Source organism: Leptinotarsa decemlineata, unplaced genomic scaffold, assembly GCF_025532065.1.
Source record: "Leptinotarsa decemlineata unplaced genomic scaffold, Ldec_3_MD MMD2_tig00004307_RagTag_RagTag, whole genome shotgun sequence".
NCBI lineage: Eukaryota > Metazoa > Arthropoda > Insecta > Coleoptera > Chrysomelidae > Leptinotarsa > Leptinotarsa decemlineata.
Genome location: NW_027412606.1, coordinates 17,012,768 through 17,031,481, shown reverse-complemented (window position 1 = coordinate 17,031,481; position 18,714 = coordinate 17,012,768). Strand labels below are relative to the sequence as shown.

The following is an 18,714-nucleotide window of genomic DNA, read 5'->3' as shown; positions in this document are numbered from 1 at the left end:
ATTGCAATTCTTATTTCATCTGGATTCCTGAATAGCGGTGATCCATAGGGTTTATATGTGTACTCATGTAAGCTTGTGAGAGGTTGATTGATCACTGGTTCATCGAATATTTTCAACTTTTCACTGTTTATTCCGAGCACCATTGTTATTTTCTTACTCTCAATCCAATCGATTTCAAAAATTTAAGATCCCTCACAGACAGAGCGTGATGTGCTAACTGTTTAGTATACACTTGTGGAATGAGCTCTTTTTTATGCACACTTTTCTTTTTGAAGGTGCAGCTCGTTTTGATTTTGGATTGTTCAATACGATTTTGTCTTTCATAAATAAAACCCATAACAATAGTTATTCGATTTTCTTCAATTCCAAAATAATGAAAATCTCTTCTTCACTTCCAAAATCGAAAAGGTTATTTTTTTCATCCAAAATACGCACTGTTCTGTTTTGAATCAATTGACGACCTTCTGGACTGACAGACATATATATAATACTGTGTGGTAAGATTGTATCCAGGTTCAACATCAATATCGATTATTTATATATGAAATATATTATTTATATATGAACCTGATATTATATTGCAATCTAGGCGGATAAGTCTCACAGTTGTAATGTTTATTGGTAATGAGGATTCACGTATCTGATTTGGTGGAAATATATCATGAGCGAACCCTATCATTTCTGCTATAGAATTTGGATGTGTCAGATCAATTTCAAATATGGATCGCATTTCACATTTGAATGTATTATTATTGGCGTGTAGATAGAAAATATCATCTGCAACGATATCAATTGGTTTTTTATCATGAAACAATCTGAACATGATATGTTTCTGTATGACGGCATTGATGTCTTCTAATTGGTAAGCACCACATGGAATTTCAATTGTGTACTTCTGGAGTATCGATGAGTTGTCACTACTGATTCTGAAACTCACTAAATTATTAGCCTCAGTTAAATTATTGATTGTATTGCATCCATAGAATTCCAAAAGTCCTAATCCATAACGACTGTTCCTATCCAATTCAATAGGTGGAAAAAATCCGCACTCCCGACAGCTTGTAGCTCGAACTTTCGTGACATGACTGATGAATATTTTGAAACACATTTCAATTTATTGTTGTGCACAGCAACAACACATTTGATACAATTTACACTTTTTCGAAGGTGTTGTATTGTAATAAATATCATTTTTATTGATACCGATATTTATATCCTCTATATTACAAATACAACATACAGATTTTTGAGGTATAGGATCATCATTCACATCCGAATCGAAATTTCCATCGGGGTAGTGTTCGTAACAATATCTATTTTTCATTATGTCGATGTCATCTTGTGGATGTTTGGGTAACTTTTTCCAAACATATGCAATCTCATGTGCAACACATGCAAGTATTACTTCCTTGGGCATATTTGCAAGCATCACCTCATTCATTTCTTTCTAGGTACCATATTTTGGAAACATCCTAAGTGAAAACCCCATTCCCTTGATAGCCTCCCGATCCAGTGTTGGTGTTATATCCATTTTTATTTGAAAAATTATTCAGAGAGAAACTGTAAGCACAAGTGACCACAGAGAACTGTATTAAATTTCTGCTAACGATCATAGTTATATTTGATTTTTACATTCGAACATTTTCGAAAGAATCGAGTCAGCCCCAATAGTGGGGGTAGATCTCCAAAACTATCGAAATATGCAACTTCTTTCCCACATTTTTTATATACCACCCAATGTGTTCCTGGTCCACTTATTCCATCTAAATTACAATAGATGTCTCGTTTTGTCTTGGACATGAAGAGGGTAATCTGTCACGCAAAAAAACCACAAAAATAAAGAATTTTAATTTTTTGTGCATAATAACTGAGATCGATATTGGTGAGAGGCCTCTGAGGTAGGGGATCAATTAGTTTTTCGTTTTGCTCGTGGGTTTGTATGGTTTCAAATATAGTCCTAAACCTTCACGGTACGGTTTAAGATATATTCCACTTCCGCGTTTGCCCAATGCTACAGCCTTCATGGTTTTATTGTGGCGATTGGCTTCCATTAAAGCCGCTCTGCTGGCTTTTGCTGAATTCATGGCCTTGGAAATACTAGCAGCGGCTTCCGCTAAACTCCCTGGTGCGGATAATCCAGCAAAAATTGGTATCAATGGCAAAAGTTCACCGATGTTGGGAACAGGAATTATACGTGGTGTGCGGATTTTCTTCTCTCCACCGGCAGCTTTGAGGTATTTACGTGCCGCCTGCAATACCACAGTGATAGCTTTTTTGCTATTATCCGTCACAAATTGATCCCTACCAGCTTTCTTCAATACATTTCGCACTTTATGGACTATCCCACCACCAAATGCAACTTTTTTTATTTTATTTTTCATCGTTTGTTTCCTCTTACTTTTTTCTTATTGGTGCTACAATCCATGCCCATATGTATTTTTGCTTTCATAATGTTGGTGACAAGTGATGCAGCTGCTCTTTCCCCAATACTCGTGTCCTTTGATTTAACCCTATCCCAAGCGCTGTATTCAAGTTATTTGTCGGCTAAATGTCTTGCTTCAAGATCGGATGGATGCTTAGAATATTGAATATCGTGTTTTTTGCATTCAATGTCTAATTTATTGATTCCAGGATCATTGCGAGCCAAACATTGTTCCAGTTTTGTACCCGGTCCATAGTATTGATAACCTCCGGGTATGTGTAATTCAAAAGGAAGTTTGTTTATTAAGTCAACAACAAACCATAACCTCTTTTAATTTTACGATCACTGTCAATACGTCCGTATCGTTTGATGGTACACATTGAAATGAATTGGCTGATAACATTTATATAGTGTCCAACCACGGCACGATGCACATTGTAAAACAGAAAGAAAAGTTTGCTGTAAATAATATAGATGAGAAGTTTGGGTGTGGATTGAATGGACAAAGGGTATTCAGACATGGTCCTTTACTTCCATCATCAAGTCGAGAACTCATTATAGGACCTCCAAATTGTGGAAAGACGAATGCAATTATATTTCTATTAACACATTCACAAGGACTGAGATTTAGAAATGTGTATCTCTATCCGAAATCACTCAATCAACCTAAATATCAGTACTTGCGAAATGTTTTGGAACCTATAAAAGGATTAGACAATAATGCAGAAATAGTGGAACCCTCCGACGCTAAGCCTAATTCTGTTTCCATTTTCGACGATGTGATATGTGAAAAGCAGGACATTATTATTTATCATCATCCATTTAGAGAAATTTGATCGAATCCTAAGAACTTGAGCTTGCTGATGAGTAAATCGATATCAACTAAATCGAAAGCTTCACTTTGATCAAGCAGTACTAAACTGGTGACTTTTGATTGATCTCTGAATCTCGCAAGATCGTCAATTACTTTCGAAAGGGCAGTCTGTGTTTTTTTGCTGAACCCAGGCTGCTCGTACGGGAGTATGAGCAGTTTTGAATGTTCCTGAGATATTGGGCACTATGTCAAGTGACCATATTTTTATTCAACGAAAGTCATTTTTTGTCAGTTTTTTATCGACCTTTTTTTGGGTAATGGTTACCTTCCACAATCTGAAAAAATATAAAAATTATAATGGAGAACTTTATACAAGTGTAGAAGGGCAAACTTTTTAGTTTACCCCGATAAGTTACTGCATAAAATTGTGAAATACGACAAGTTACTGATAAATAGAAGATTTTTCTTTGTGAAAAATACTTTGATTTTTACGCAGTAACTTATCGGGGTAAACTAAAAAGTTTGCCCTTCTACACTTGTATAAAGTTCTCCATTATAATTTTTATATTTTTTCAGATTGTGGAAGGTAACCATTACCCAAAAAAAGGTCGATAAAAAACCATATTTTTATTTGTTCCTATCAGGACCGGCATTTAACTTCGGTACGAGGTGATTTTTTGCTTTTTTTGGTAACCATATTTTTGATTTTTTCGTTTTTTTGAAAGGTTTTATAGGGGAGGGATTTCTGAAGAACCCACCCCAACTGAATAGAGTTACCCTTGAATGTACGAGAACATTTTCTTTCGAGTTCTTTTATTTTGCTGGTGGCAGTTACTGCTTTGGCCTTGTCCGCCATTTGACGTCTCAGAATCAAATCATTTCCACGAAATTTTGATAGATTTTCTCAACGAGATGTTTCAATGATGGACTATTTTCCTGCTCCAATCGTCTCTCCGGATTATACCTGGATATGAGGATACAGGATTTTTGTTTCTCCCTTTCTTTCTTGGTGAAGACGAAAGGAAGATTGTTCAACTTTTTAGGCCGTTTCAACCACTCAAGATGAACTACTCTCCCTGCTCGTCCTTCCGGATTGTACCTGGTCATGAGGATTGGGAGGGTGGTCCTTCTGGAGAGGTACCTGAATGGAGTGGATGGTACAACTTTTGGCTTCAACTACTCCGAGGGACATTTGACTACTGCCTAGTCTATTCAACTATTTACATGCCTAGTCTTAAGGGTAGAGTATCAAAGTTACTCCAGACAGGCGCGCCCCCCGCGATGTTAGCGGGTTAACGCTCACCCAGAAACATAGACTTTATTAAAAAACGACTAGGTAATGTGCCTCCTGCCGTCAAGGCATTTGCACATTATTACATGGTTTTGATATTCAAGTCATTCAAATGAAAACATAGCTGTCGATGTGTTGGTTAGCTGTATACTCCTGGAAAAATTTTATGAAAAAACTAGGACAGAATGTACCTAATCTATACAGAATAGTATAAATAAACCAATATGACCATTTTGCTGAAGTTTTCTTCGACGTTTTTTAGTCTACACCAGCTAAGAAAATTAGAATGTGCGATATCGTACTGCTGAGCCGATTTTTTTGGTAACAATTCAAGTGAATTTTTTTTTGCAGCCTCTTCAATGTCGTCAGGAACACACAATTCCTTACTATTGTTCTTCATTATGCAAGACATTAAATACCAGCAAGAACTTTAAATTTGACTTTAAATAAAACGCGTGAGCTAAAAACAATACTGTTTGTTGGTAACCAGGGGATTCGACGTCACCTGACATGGCTACTTCACACCAAATGCGATAACATGAAAATAGTCAACTGACAAGAGATGTCAAAATGTGTTTTCATAGATATATTAAATTTATCTATTTCATTATGAAAACAGGACAGCTGTACAAAAAACTTTGTATGCTATTAGTGTTGAAAGTACCTAAGTTTTAATTTATTCGTGAAATTGCTCAACTCGCTACGATCGTTTTGCAAACTTTTTCACTTACAAAATAAAACCCTACTTCTAACACTCATAGATATTTCAAGGCCGCATTTTTTCCAAACACTCATATGATTTGCGTTGTAACATGTCACGAAAAATGGTGCCATAAAAATCGCTCAAAAAATATAAATAGAAAAATATAGTGCGATGAGACGTATATGAAGAGTGGATACTCTCAAAATGAAAATCAAAAATAACGTGAGACAGAAAGGTAGTAAATCGTTTATAATAGTCAGTTTATCGTAGGGAACTTGTGATTTCCATGTAAAAGATAGTAACCAGAATCGAAATTTCCTTAGACCCAGGAAAAATTAAATAACATTCAGAGTGTAATCGAGAAAATCATTTGCTCATGTTTCAGAGCACCAACATACGTACCATGAATTTATGTTTTGATGCAGAGCGGTTAAAGTGAGAAAATTTTTGTTGATGATATATATGAAGCACATTTAAAGTGATATTTCTACTAGAATATAACACGAAGTTTGACAAAAAGTGACTTGAAATGACGAATTTTTTGTTGATGATACTCGAATATACAGAGTGATTAATTTGTTTGTTCGCTCGATCGTTCGTTCGTTCGTTCTTCAGTTCGTACGTTCGTCTCTTCGTTTCGTTTGTTCCTTCGTTTGTTATTCCGATCGTCTGTTCGTTCATCCGTTAGTTTGCCCGTCCGTTCGTTTTTCCTCCCTCCCTCATGAGAAACGTATATAGGTCGAAGGAAATACATCGTTCAAGAAAAAAATGAACGGCAACGACAAGTACATAAATGTTTATGACTAAAGATGAAAACGTTATTTGCTAATATGAAACCACTCAGCAAAGAAGTGTTGATGTCGATTAACGGAATTTTGAAAGATATTTGAAAAAATATCTAGCTCTGAAATTGGGAAAGTCTGAAAAGGATGAGTCTTTGCAGAAACATTTTCAACCTATATCAACCGCTGAAGGATATAGCCGGATCCTTTGAAAATTGGTAGAACATTTGGGAGACTGGTGTCAAGAAGGAGCAGAAAAAGAAGAAGGAGGAGAAAATGAAGACGGACCTAATCAGTTTGGTTGAAAAAACCAGACATTACCAGAAGATGGTAAATGAGACCCTGCCGAAATGTTGTGAAAATAATCCTTACAGTCTCAATTAATCTATTCTATTCCTTGCTCAAACTGTGCTAGGGAATATATTGGTCAAATGTCAAGATTGCTCAAAGACAGAATTAGTTCACATAGAAGTGATAGTAGATTACATCCTGAGAGATGTACTCTCAGTAACCATATGTCCAAAGAAGGTCATAAAATGGACTATAATTCAACAAAAATTTTATTCACTGAAAGAAACACATCTTAAAGATTGTTTTTGGAAATGTCATTCATTTTACAATCAGAAGATCAGATATTGATCACCTCAGTGAAATTAATGCATTTTTATTAGATATTGACAAAAATCTACATGAATTCCAAACCAATAATAATTCTGGTTTTTCATTAATATAATTTTCATGAATTTCAAACATTTTCTCTTCAACGAAAATTTCCAATCCCCCTAAGGCAGTGTTTTACTTTCATTTACAACACCTCTTCACTTGTTTTCTCCTAAAGACCAATGAGGATGTTGTTCATTCAATGTAACATATTTGATTTTTAGGTTTTCTCCTTAAGTTACTTACAGAACAGCAGATGTCTCTGATCACACTTGCACCAAAATTAGTTCTTTTTGTTCCATGGATTATCATCTACAAACAAACACGCCTTTTTCAAACTGAATTACATGACAGCTGACAGTGTCAATTATTTTGTGTCTCTCCCTTTTGTTCTTCAACCTCATGGCTTCTTCCGGTAGTCCATAATTTTGAAACAATTAACGATTTTTAGTGAAATTTTATTGTAATATTCTTCTTTGTATCTTGTGAGGAGTCAACCTCTTTCAATTAGTAACTTGTTTATTGTAGTGACATGTTTCAATTTCTTAAATGTAACATTTTTTTCGATACGGCCAACCTCACTAACAACCTTTCATAATAATGATTTTTTATAGTGTGTGTATTATATCACTGAGTCACCGTGCCCGCAAAAAGCTATGTGGAATATCATCAGAAATAAAATAAAAACGAGCCAAATTCGTCAGATTGTCCGATCTCCTCCGATGAATTCAAAGAATATTTTGGCAATGTTGCTAATGTTATAATAATAATCTACCAAACACAGACAAACACAAACAGTTTTTACCGATTTCAGATCATGATATAAGAAAATTCAGCTTCAGGCATGTCAGCTTCATACATGTAAGATATGTGATCAATAAACTGAGAAAAACAAACAGCAAAGACGCTTATTCGTTAAATCTGAGTTTTAATAGCAATCAAGGACATCATACTGATTTCTCTAACGAAATTAATAAACAAATGCATTTCTCTGAAAAAGTTTCCTGATGTTCTGAAAATATCCAAAGTGGAGCCCATACATAAAAAAGAATCCTACACAGAGCCATCAAATTACAGACCAATCTCAATTGTTCCAAGTTTTGCCAAATTATATGAAGTCATCTTGAAAATCCAAATGGTATCTCATTTTGAATCAGAAACTTTCTTTGTTCAAGAAAAATGTGGATTCAGAAATAATAATTCAACCACATCGGCCATTGGTAGACTAACACAAATAGTGAACAAAGCTTTCGAAAACAATGACTCGATCTCTGCAAATTACCTGGACCTGACTACGTTTCACATGATATTTTACTCAAAAAACTTCAATATTACAATATCCACAAAGAAAGTATCAATTTGATAAAATTCTACCAAGAAAACCGAGTCCAGTTCTTTCTCTTCCAAATTAAAAAATCTCTACTCGATATACAACATAATATCCCCAAGGATGTGTTTTAGTACCACTGCTTTTTTTGAGTTCATGAATGACGTGTCCTATTCATCTCCACTATCAAAGTTTATACCTGATTTCCACAGTTGAAACTGAAAAAGAATAAATAGAACGATGGTTCCTATCAAATAGACTAAAAGTCAATGAATCAAAAACAGAACACATGCTTTTCAGTATGAGAAATATTGGCGAATTTAGACTGATATCCAGGAGTACCAAATTTTTAGGAGTTTACATTGACGAGAAACTGACCTGGCAAAAACACTGTGAATTTCTAGGTGGCGAAGCCACAAGGGGTCCAAAAGGAGGGGCTACGTGATAATTTGGTGCCAAGGGGATCCAAGAGAAATGGACGAAGTCTTAGGGGGGCTCAAGTGAAGGGGCGAAGCGCATCCTACAGAATCGCTTCTCTACTTGCAAAATGGGTCGTCATCGATTTTGGTATTTTTGATTCTGAAGATATACTGTGTTCTGGGGCTAATGGTGAATCTCTATGGAAATCATAAAAATGTTCTGTATATCTGTACCTGTAGAGTAGGGGGGGGGTGAGTGTAGGCCCACAGCACTTGGGCCACATGTGAGCCATTATACATTTTCCCAAGGAGTTCCTCCTAGGTCATCGTCCATCCTGTCCTTTCCAAGAAGGTGGAGAGGTCTCTGGGAGACATCTCCTTTATATCGGCAGGTGTAGGCCAAGACTCGCCGAACACATACTCTCTTATTGACGATAACTCCGGACATTCGCATAGGACATGACCGACAGTCTCATCTTTCTCTTCACACATTCTGCATAGAGGTGTGTCCGCTAGCATCATATTGTGGAGGTGTTTCCTTAGTTGACAGTGGCCAGTCAGAAATCCTACTGTTAAGCGTAGATTTTTTCTGGTCATCGCCAGATATTTCTTCGGCGTCAACTTCCCAGGGTCGCCAAGGGTGATCCTGGCAAATATCATCCCTTGATTTCATCCCATCTCTTTCGGAATTGAGCATGGGTGTGACGTTTGGCTAGTTCTGCAATTGTCGAAGATGTTCTGCATATGATAAGTCTGCTTTCAAAATATAACTCTTAGGTGATTCATCTGATATTTTGGCTACATTGAATTTTTTTATCCATAAGGAAGGTACTGACACTTCGAATGACTATAAACATTATTGACATAATAATACATGATGTATTTAAACTTTTGTGTAGAATCATGTTCAACCATATAATCCTTATTAGCCTTCGAATGACGATTAGATACCTGTTTAACAGTTTCACGAATACCTTCCTCGAAAAAAGTTAAATGTCAACATTTTGTATAGTTTCTAGTTTGCAATCAGTATATTTCATCATTCAACTCCAAATATAGCCTGGTAATGTATAAAAATGTGCAGGCTCCAATTTATACATCATATAACGTTTAGATTGGAAATTTAGATCTCAACTCGAAGATTGTGACACAGTACTGGAACCGCAACAGTTTTTTATATAGAAGGTTGCAGAGCGAATGTGCGAACTTCCCTTAATATTTCGTGAAGCGGTTATGATCTCTTGTTATGGATACAGTTTTTTGGAAAGCTCTCTCGCAAATATAACAGTTTTCAGTGACATCTTTCAAATTAATTTCTTCATTCATTAGTACAATATTTTTGATTTTCGACTGAATTGGTAACGCTTCAGCTTCCTTTTGTTTTGAGAACCACTCCATGGAATCAAGTTCATTTGAAATGGGACAAAGAGTCATCATAGGTGCGTTTCACGTAATAACCTGCCCTATAAGCCACATGTTTTTAATAAAGAGTTGAATTCACTTCTTTCCCCTCTCCGAATGGCAAAAGAAATGACATTAATTTGTCATTCAACAACTTCACATGACATTCATTTTGAATGAGTAATAAATTGACATGTCATTGCAATTTTTCATTAGTCAATCGGGTTCGTACTACATAAAATTCTGAATTTGCTTTCTTTGCAGACATGTCTTCAACGCCCTTGGAAGCAATTGTATACCGAACACGTGTAGCATTTTTGTGAAACTGTTCAGTAATATTCTCACAATGAAGTGTTTCGTGAATATTGACGACCCGCCTTTTTTTCCAAAATTGTAGCTCTCAATACGACACTCACATAAATTATTTTATAATATACTACCAAAATGAATTAATGCATGTTACATACGTATGGTTTTTATTTTCGTATTTTCCAGTAAAAATTGTAATGTACCTGCATGCACTTGTACAATAATAACAAAGTTACAGTGTTATGCTTGATATTGGGGTCGAACCCGAAACCGGTCGTATAAATAAAATCTACCAGAGGTATTTAAACAAGTGTTTTTATTCATTTCATTTAAGTGAAAAGTTAGCCTCATGACTTTGATACTTATGGAAATGCTCAAATATGTTTTATGATATCAAGAATATTTCATTGATGTCAAAATCATTGAAATGGAACGACCGGATGTGTAAAACATTCTTTTGAAATTTAGACTCTCCTCGATGTGGGCAAACTGAATTCATCATCAATTTTCTTCTAAACCAATGTTGATGAACCGAAAGTGGGTAATTTTCGATGATTCTTCAAGTTCCGAAACACCCCCATTCACCTAAACATCGACCTGGCCATGTATAGTTAACTCCCGCCGTTTAACGCGGAATTGGCTTCTTCTGACTACTTACTTCTTTTCTGGATTCGTACGATCCACTCATAGAAAGTGTACTGGATTCGTATTCTGTATGCAATCTTCGAATCAATATGTTGCATTTATCCGTCAAGAAAAACAGGTTACAGAGATATATAGTAATGTGTAAAATTTTGCGGCCTTTCATATGATGGGAGGAAACTATAGGAAACACAAAATGTATGTTTCTGCCCCTATGTGCCAGTTACTTGGTGTTTGCCAAAAAATTTCTGCTGGAAGTGTGTGTTATGGACTCGGGAGTGAGTGAGACGGAGAATATAAACGTTGAGATGCCTAATTTAACCTAACAGGCCATGAATATCCAAGAAAGCGTTTCTGACGACGAGAGTTGGTACCCCTTTGGTTGCAATGGAGTCTGAACGTGGTTTGAGCATTGCTCTCTCGACTGAATTAGTGGTATTTCGCACTCTGACCGTGCAGATTGACTAGGCTCTTCTAAGAACCATCACCTGAATATTTCGTTACGACATATTCAGGTCGAATTTGCTTAGTTTAGCTGTTCTTTTCAGAATCTCAAATCAAAAAATTCGATACGACCTCTTCCAGTCGACCCTTGGAAAACTGTTTTAGGTTTTCTTTGGCATGCCGCCAATTGGAACGACGCGATCAAGTCTTACAGAGAAAGAGCAAGTGGGCACTGAAGATACCTGGACTCAGGTTTCCTGTGTTGATACCTAACGGTGACAACCTAATTGTGGTTTAAGAATGAGTTTTAGAATGCAGTTAAACAGTTATGTCTGTGTTCTTGAAATGTAGCTCAGCTCCACCTAGTTAGGTCTTGGCGAAATACAACATCATATAATATATAGTTCGAGAAAAAGGTGAAACTTGAAGCCAGTCCGTCAACCCTTCTTCTCAGTTCACTTCCGTCTGGAGTCATCAGTTTCAGTATTTTTGATCCGGTATGATGACCAAGGCCAGATAAGCACCAAACCATTTGTCGGACAATGGGGTACCCTTCAAAACAGCTTATATAGACTAATCATCACACCCTTAATCATACAGTCTTTACCCCTGGCCTCATCGAGACAGATTCTGAAAATCGCCCACTCGCACAACAAACGAGTCTGACAGGAGAGAAGACTCCTCAAATCTCGTTGCTAACATGTCCAAAAAACTCTTTTCCCAAAAAAGCGTTTAGTACCTAAACACCAGCACCATTTAACGTTCAAGGAATAAACAGGAATTTGAACTGGAACTATGGGAGCATCATTTTGGAAGTGCCATTAGTGGACACCATCCCCATGATGGGATTACCGCCAAATCATCACAAGCTTTCGCTTATGTAGGTATTCGATTTCCATATAGACATTTCAGGCGCTAGTGCTGTTGACGAGCTGACAAAGAATGAGAGAATCCTAGATCGAATTTTTCATTGGAACAACGGGTTGTCCACCTGGAGTGGAGGATCAGTGTGGTAGAAGATTGCAGCTGAACTTCGTTGGCAAAAACCCCACTATTTGTAGATGAGGCTAACTGTGAGCTATTATTCAGCTAATAGCATAGATTGGAAACTGTCACCTAGCAACGCCCATATCGAGGCCGCGATTTCCACCCACGGAAATCCTCAGCGGTTTTCTACAAGAAGAAGCGGACAGCTTCAGATATCTCCGTATTGCAAATCTCTTTCGTACAGGAGCGATTGGGGTCTGGAAGGCTCCCCTGTGGAAGGACACGAGGATAAACCCAGCCATGGGAGGTGCCTTAGGTCGGTGGAGACCTCAGGGATTTCTCCTGGTGGAGCCATTCGACAATGTACCCAGGTGTAAACTGAGACCCAAAATCTCTGGGACTCAGGTCTGGGTGCCATGTAGTCAGGGCAACCACAGATGATTCCTGAAATCATTTTTGACAGAGTCAACCGTCATTTTGGACATGACCTTACTGCAGATAATGATAGTAAAAACCGCATACGAATTCTGAGTGTAACATTTGTTGTTCGGTTCATTTTGATCGGTTGGTAATTGAAAAACTTGAGTCAAATGATGTGAATCACACAAATATCATAGAAAAATAGTGTTGAAAACTGTGTTGAAAATAGTATTCAGTTGAGTTAGCTGAAAATTCAGTGAACTATAATTCAGTATTTTGTAAAAAGATTATCTTATAACTTGATAATGGGTAGATATACGAGAACTTTTTGCTGTGAGAAAATCTAAAAAACCGAAAATAAGGTAGTCCATGCGAATGAAGGAGTAGCAACAGCTAATGTAAGAATAAAGTCATGAAATAAAAATGTATACACGAGAGATGTCAATTTAATTTCTGACTGTTATTCATGAGATATAGCTAACAATATTACAGTGAACTCGATACATATTTGAAATATGTATTCTGGGGATGGGTGTCGATAATAAGCCTAAAAATAAAAAAAAACTAAAAAAATGAAACCAAATTCATAAATGATTGATCGTTTTGATTGATAAATTTTATATGATTCAGTAAATTGACAAATCAGTTATTCTTTAGTACTTTGTAACCCTCATAACATGATATCTCACATTTTCATATTTTTTCAATATTTCTTATTCAATAATCCACCTTTATCTTGAAATTCCATGATTTTGTTCATCTAGGTCAAAGTGTGTATACATACTAAAGATAATGAATGAAAATATAATTGTGAGAGGCAGTAGTTTCAAAAAGAAAAAAATTATTGAAACTATGGGGATTTTTTAGAGAAAACCTGAATAATTTTGTTTGGAATTTGTACTGTGACAGATTTGTTCAAAATTTCAAAATTTGTATATGTTTGATCCTACTATTGCAAAAAGAATTTATACATGAAGTATAATGATGACGAGGATTCTTTGTATTAAGTGAATATTTTCTATACTTGATCGTAGCTGTTGAACACAAAATGCTTCATTTAGAGAATTTGACAAAATTTGAAATTGTTTTTAAACATACAGAAATCGATAATACTGAATAGTAATGAAAATTTGAATTATATACTATGCCTAAAATATACACTTTTCATCTTCTCTTCACTTCGGTCGTTGAATATTACTAATAACTCCATGTCAAATATCCTTGATCCAGTACGTATATTACACTTGAGAGGTGCGCCGTGAGATCGATCGACGTACACTGATCACATATGGAATGAAAAACGACGCAATTTCTTATATCTATTTTATTATGACGACACAATTATATCTGGATGGAACTTGGTAATTTTTTTATTCCCAGTACACACGAAGATTCAAATAATAGAATTGAGGAATTTTTGATATCCCTCTTCATCCAGAAAATCTTCTTCCCTGAAAAAAAAACAAGTTTGAATCTTCTATTTTTTCTATGAAAACTATTTTCATGAAAAATGAAAATTATTTTTCCAAATATGAAAAACAATACTTAAAAATTCGTATTGAAAGGGAAATTTTTAGAAATGAATAATTTTTGTGGAAATATATATATATATATATATATATATATATATATATATATATATATATATATATATATATATATATATATATCTGACTTTCGTTGAATACTCTGTATAGGCTTCCTTCACAAAAAATTATTATCATATCCAGTTGTCAGTAGGGTGGTTCATTTTTTATTCTGTCCTCTTGTATCTGTTCATTGTTTTGGTGAGTTTGATTTGATTTACTTTTCACTTGAGTAGTCTACGCACAGTTAGAGTCTAGGTATTATCATAATAATAATATCAAACCAAACCTGTAAATTTTTGTGGGAGCATTACGTATTAAAATTCAGGGACAATTATATTCGAATATTTGATTTCATTGGTTCATTTTTGATTATGACAGTGACGATGAATAAAGTCTTGAGGAAGATGCATGATTTCGCCACAAGAGTCACATATAATTCATGAATATCAGCCAGGTTGATTTCATAGCTGCAGATTTACACACACTCACTCACTGTTCTATTTCTGTCAAATGTCATATTGAAACAAAAATGGCAATCCTGGTTAGGATGAAAGTTGGCATCACGGTTTGCAAGCACAAAAAGTGTTTCCAAATGTCATGTCATTTCTGTCATTATGCTTCTTCAAATTTAAAAAAAAAACACAAGAGCCACAGGTAGACAGCTGTTTATATATCGAACCATGAATCTTACCTGCACTTTGTATCTCTTCTCCTTCTCTGGGTGAAACGTTCGGTGGTGGCTTCAATACATAATAAAATAAGTTTTTTGTCGCAGCTATAGGGGGTCTGTTCAAGCAACCTGAGTCCCTTCAGATTGCCAGCTAAGCCAAATTTTTCCCCAGAAGACGCCTGCCAGGCGTCGCATGATATGTCTAGAGCTCTTTCACCATTCAGAAGGGCGCCATGCCACACAGCTTTATGGGGCCACGAGAAATCAGTCAAAACGTTTTTTCCGTTGAAAGAGTAGATCCGGGGAGGCTGGGAGAAAGGGGCGCCGTCTCCTCGGAACATTTCTAACCTTGAATCATGAATATTGGTGTTAAAAGTTATTAAATTGCCTGTCACATGAGTGCGGCTGATTAATTCCTTCTTCAGGTGAATCAAGGTTCAAATTTTACACAAAATCCAAAATTCTCAACGATACAATAATTAAAATTCATATAAAACTCAATGGACAGTTATGAGCATGGGCATTACATTGCCAAGAATTATGCCTGAAATCAAATTTCACTAATAATTGAGTTACACATAGAGACAAAAAGATTATTGATGTCATCAAATTGGTAGTTATGATGAACTGTACGAAATTACTGTTGTAATTTGTAGGAAATCGAACTGTGAACTCTACTAAACCAGGTTTTATTCATCAACTTCAAAACGATACATTTGATATATTAAAAACAACATAAGATACTTCACCAACAACCATTTCTAAGGAATCATCAAAAACAAGATCTATCAAATGGAGTAAAAATGGATTTCTGCAACAGTCCCAATCTTTGTTCACTTCGATTTCTTGAATATTTTTTTCGTGGTTGAAGGCTTGGTTAAAATATCTGCCAACTGCTTTTCTAATTAGGTGTAAAGAAACGTGATATTTTTTCTGAAACATCATTTCTTATGTGATGGTACTTGACATCTGTGTGTTTTGTTCGTTTGTGATGATCATTATTGCTCACCAAGTTCATAGCACTTCTATTATAAACAAAAAATTCCGTTAGATTTGAAATGTCAACGTAAATTTCTAAAATACACTCTCAATCAAATTATTACTAGTGCAGCATCCGTTGCCGTTGAGGTGTCCAAGTTTATAGCACTTTTATCATCAACAAAAAGTTCCGTTGGATTTAAAACGTCAACGTAAATTTCTAGAACACACTCTCAACCAAATTATTCCTGTTGCGGCATCCGTTGCCGTTGAGATGTCAATGTAACTCCTGATAATAAGGTAACGCTAGTTGCACGCACACCGATTTTGGACGGCCGACTTTGTACTGGTCGTCCAAATTCCAATAGTGAACCACATGTGGGAACGGGACCTTGCACACATGCCTACCGGTGATCGCCGCCGGTAAAATACCGGTGAGCAGCCGTCCACTGTCACTGTATCGCCGGCAGTACCGGGTGTACTGTGTGTGTGCAACTAGCGTAACGCTAGTTGCACACACACCGATTTTGAACGGTCAGTATAAAATCGGCCGATATTTTACCGGCGTCGATCACCGGTAAGCATGTGTGCAAGGTCCTGTTGCCACATGTGACTCACTATTGGAATTTGGATGACCGGTATAAAATCGGCTGTCCAAAATCGGTGTGTGTGCATTTAGCGTTACGCTAAATATATATTCATCTTCAAATATACATTTGAAGATAAATGAATAAGTGTCATTATGATCATTCCCTCATTGATTTTAATTTTTAATCAAGTACTCTTCTTGGTGTTTCACATTTTGTATTCAATCGAGGACCGCCTGCCCGGTACTGACGATGCCCAATAGGCTGAAACAGCTGTCCACCGATGGCTCTTGAATTGAAATCAATATGGGAATGATAAGAATGGTACGTATTTATTTATCTTTTGATATTCATGGAATTATTTTCCAGCAGCTTGACTGCATTAACCTTTCTCAATTTCATATATATATATATATATATATATATATATATATATATATATATATATATATATATATATATATATAAATGAATAGATTAGTACTCTTTGATCATTCCCATATTGATTTCAATTTAAGAGCCACCGGTATACAGCTGTTTCAGCCTATTGGGCATCGTCAGTACCGGGCAGGCGGTCCTCGATTGAAGACAAAATGAGAAAAAACCAAGAAAGTACTTGATAAAAATAGCTGCGTAAACGCAAGCGAAACATAAGTGGAACCACCTATTGGTGTGACACCCAAGTCAACTTGCCAAGTTTTTATGTCAGTGTTGGTGGTTTGACCAATCAACCGACAACTGCGGTAGCAGAAATTTGGGAAGCTTGCGTTTACGCAGCTATTTTTATCAAGTACTTTCTTGGTTTTTTCTCATTTTGTCTTCAATCGAGGACCGCCTGCCCGGTACTGACGATGCCCAATAGGCTGAAACAGCTGGATACCGGTGGCTCTTAAATTGAAATCAATATGGGAATGATCAAAGAGTACTAATCTATTCATTTTTTGATTTTCATGGAATTATTTTCCAGCAGCTTGACTGCATTAACCTTTCTAGATTTCATATCATTTCTAGAAACATGTGGATTCGTTTTCCGATGGCATTTCAGGTTAGCTTCCCAAATTTCTGCTACTGCAGTTGTCGGTTGATTGGTCAAACCACCAACACTGACATAAAAACTTGGCAAGTTGACTTGGGTGTCACACCAATAGGTGGTTCCACTTATGTTTCGCTTGCGTTTACGCAGCTATTTTTATCAAGTACTTTCTTGGTTTTTTCTCATTTTGTCTTCAATCGAGGACCGCCTGCCCGGTACTGACGATGCCCAATAGGCTGAAACAGCTGTATACCGGTGGCTCTTAAATTGAAATCAATATGGGAATGATCAAAGAGTACTAATCTATTCATTTTTTGATTTTCATGGAATTATTTTCCAGCAGCTTGACTGCATTAACCTTTCTAGATTTCATATCATTTCTAGAAACATGTGGATTCGTTTTCCGATGGCATTTCAGGTTAGCTTCCCAAATTTCTGCTACCGCAGTTGTCGGTTGATTGGTCAAACCACCAACACTGACATAAAAACTTGGCAAGTTGACTTGGGTGTCACACCAATAGGTGGTTCCACTTATGTTTCGCTTGCGTTTACGCAGCTATTTTTATCAAGTACTTTCTTGGTTTTTTCTCATTTTGTCTTCAATCGAGGACCGCCTGCCCGGTACTGACGATGCCCAATAGGCTGAAACAGCTGTATACCGGTGGCTCTTAAATTGAAATCAATATGGGAATGATCAAAGAGTACTAATCTATTCATTTTTTGATTTTCATGGAATTATTTTCCAGCAGCTTGACTGCATTAACCTTTCTAGATTTCATATCATTTCTAGAAACATGTGGATTCGTTTTCCGATGGCATTTCAGGTTAGCTTCCCAAATTTCTGCTACCGCAGTTGTCGGTTGATTGGTCAAACCACCAACACTGACATAAAAACTTGGCAAATTGACTTGGGTGTCACACCAATAGGTGGTTCCACTTATGTTTCGCTTGCGTTTACGCAGCTATTTTTATCAAGTACTTTCTTGGTTTTTTCTGATTTTGTCTTCAATCGAGGACCGCCTGCCCGGTACTGACGATGCCCAATAGGCTGAAACAGCTGTATACCGGTGGCTCTTAAATTGAAATCAATATGGGAATGATCAAAGAGTACTAATCTATTCATTTTTTGATTTTCATGGAATTATTTTCCAGCAGCTTGACTGCATTAACCTTTCTAGATTTTTATATATATATATATATATATATATATATATATATATATATATATATATATAT

General features: G+C 36.2%; 1 protein-coding gene across 5 annotated transcripts in view; it reads right to left on the bottom strand.

Annotated features, from left to right (window-relative positions):
* Positions 1 to 13,930: 13,930 nt before the first annotated feature.
* Positions 13,931 to 18,714, bottom strand: part of Mp (collagen XV/XVIII-type protein multiplexin) — a 423,852-nt gene continuing 419,068 nt past the window's right edge. For all 5 annotated transcript variants that reach the window (XM_074179083.1, XM_074179085.1, XM_074179086.1 and 2 more), the window contains 2 exons: positions 14,902 to 15,228; positions 13,931 to 14,072 (listed from right to left, as the gene is read on the bottom strand). In XM_074179083.1, coding sequence (XP_074035184.1) covers positions 14,015 to 14,072; positions 14,902 to 15,228 — 385 coding nt within the window. In that variant the 3' untranslated portion in view covers positions 13,931 to 14,014. The remainder of the gene's footprint in view (positions 14,073 to 14,901; positions 15,229 to 18,714) is intronic.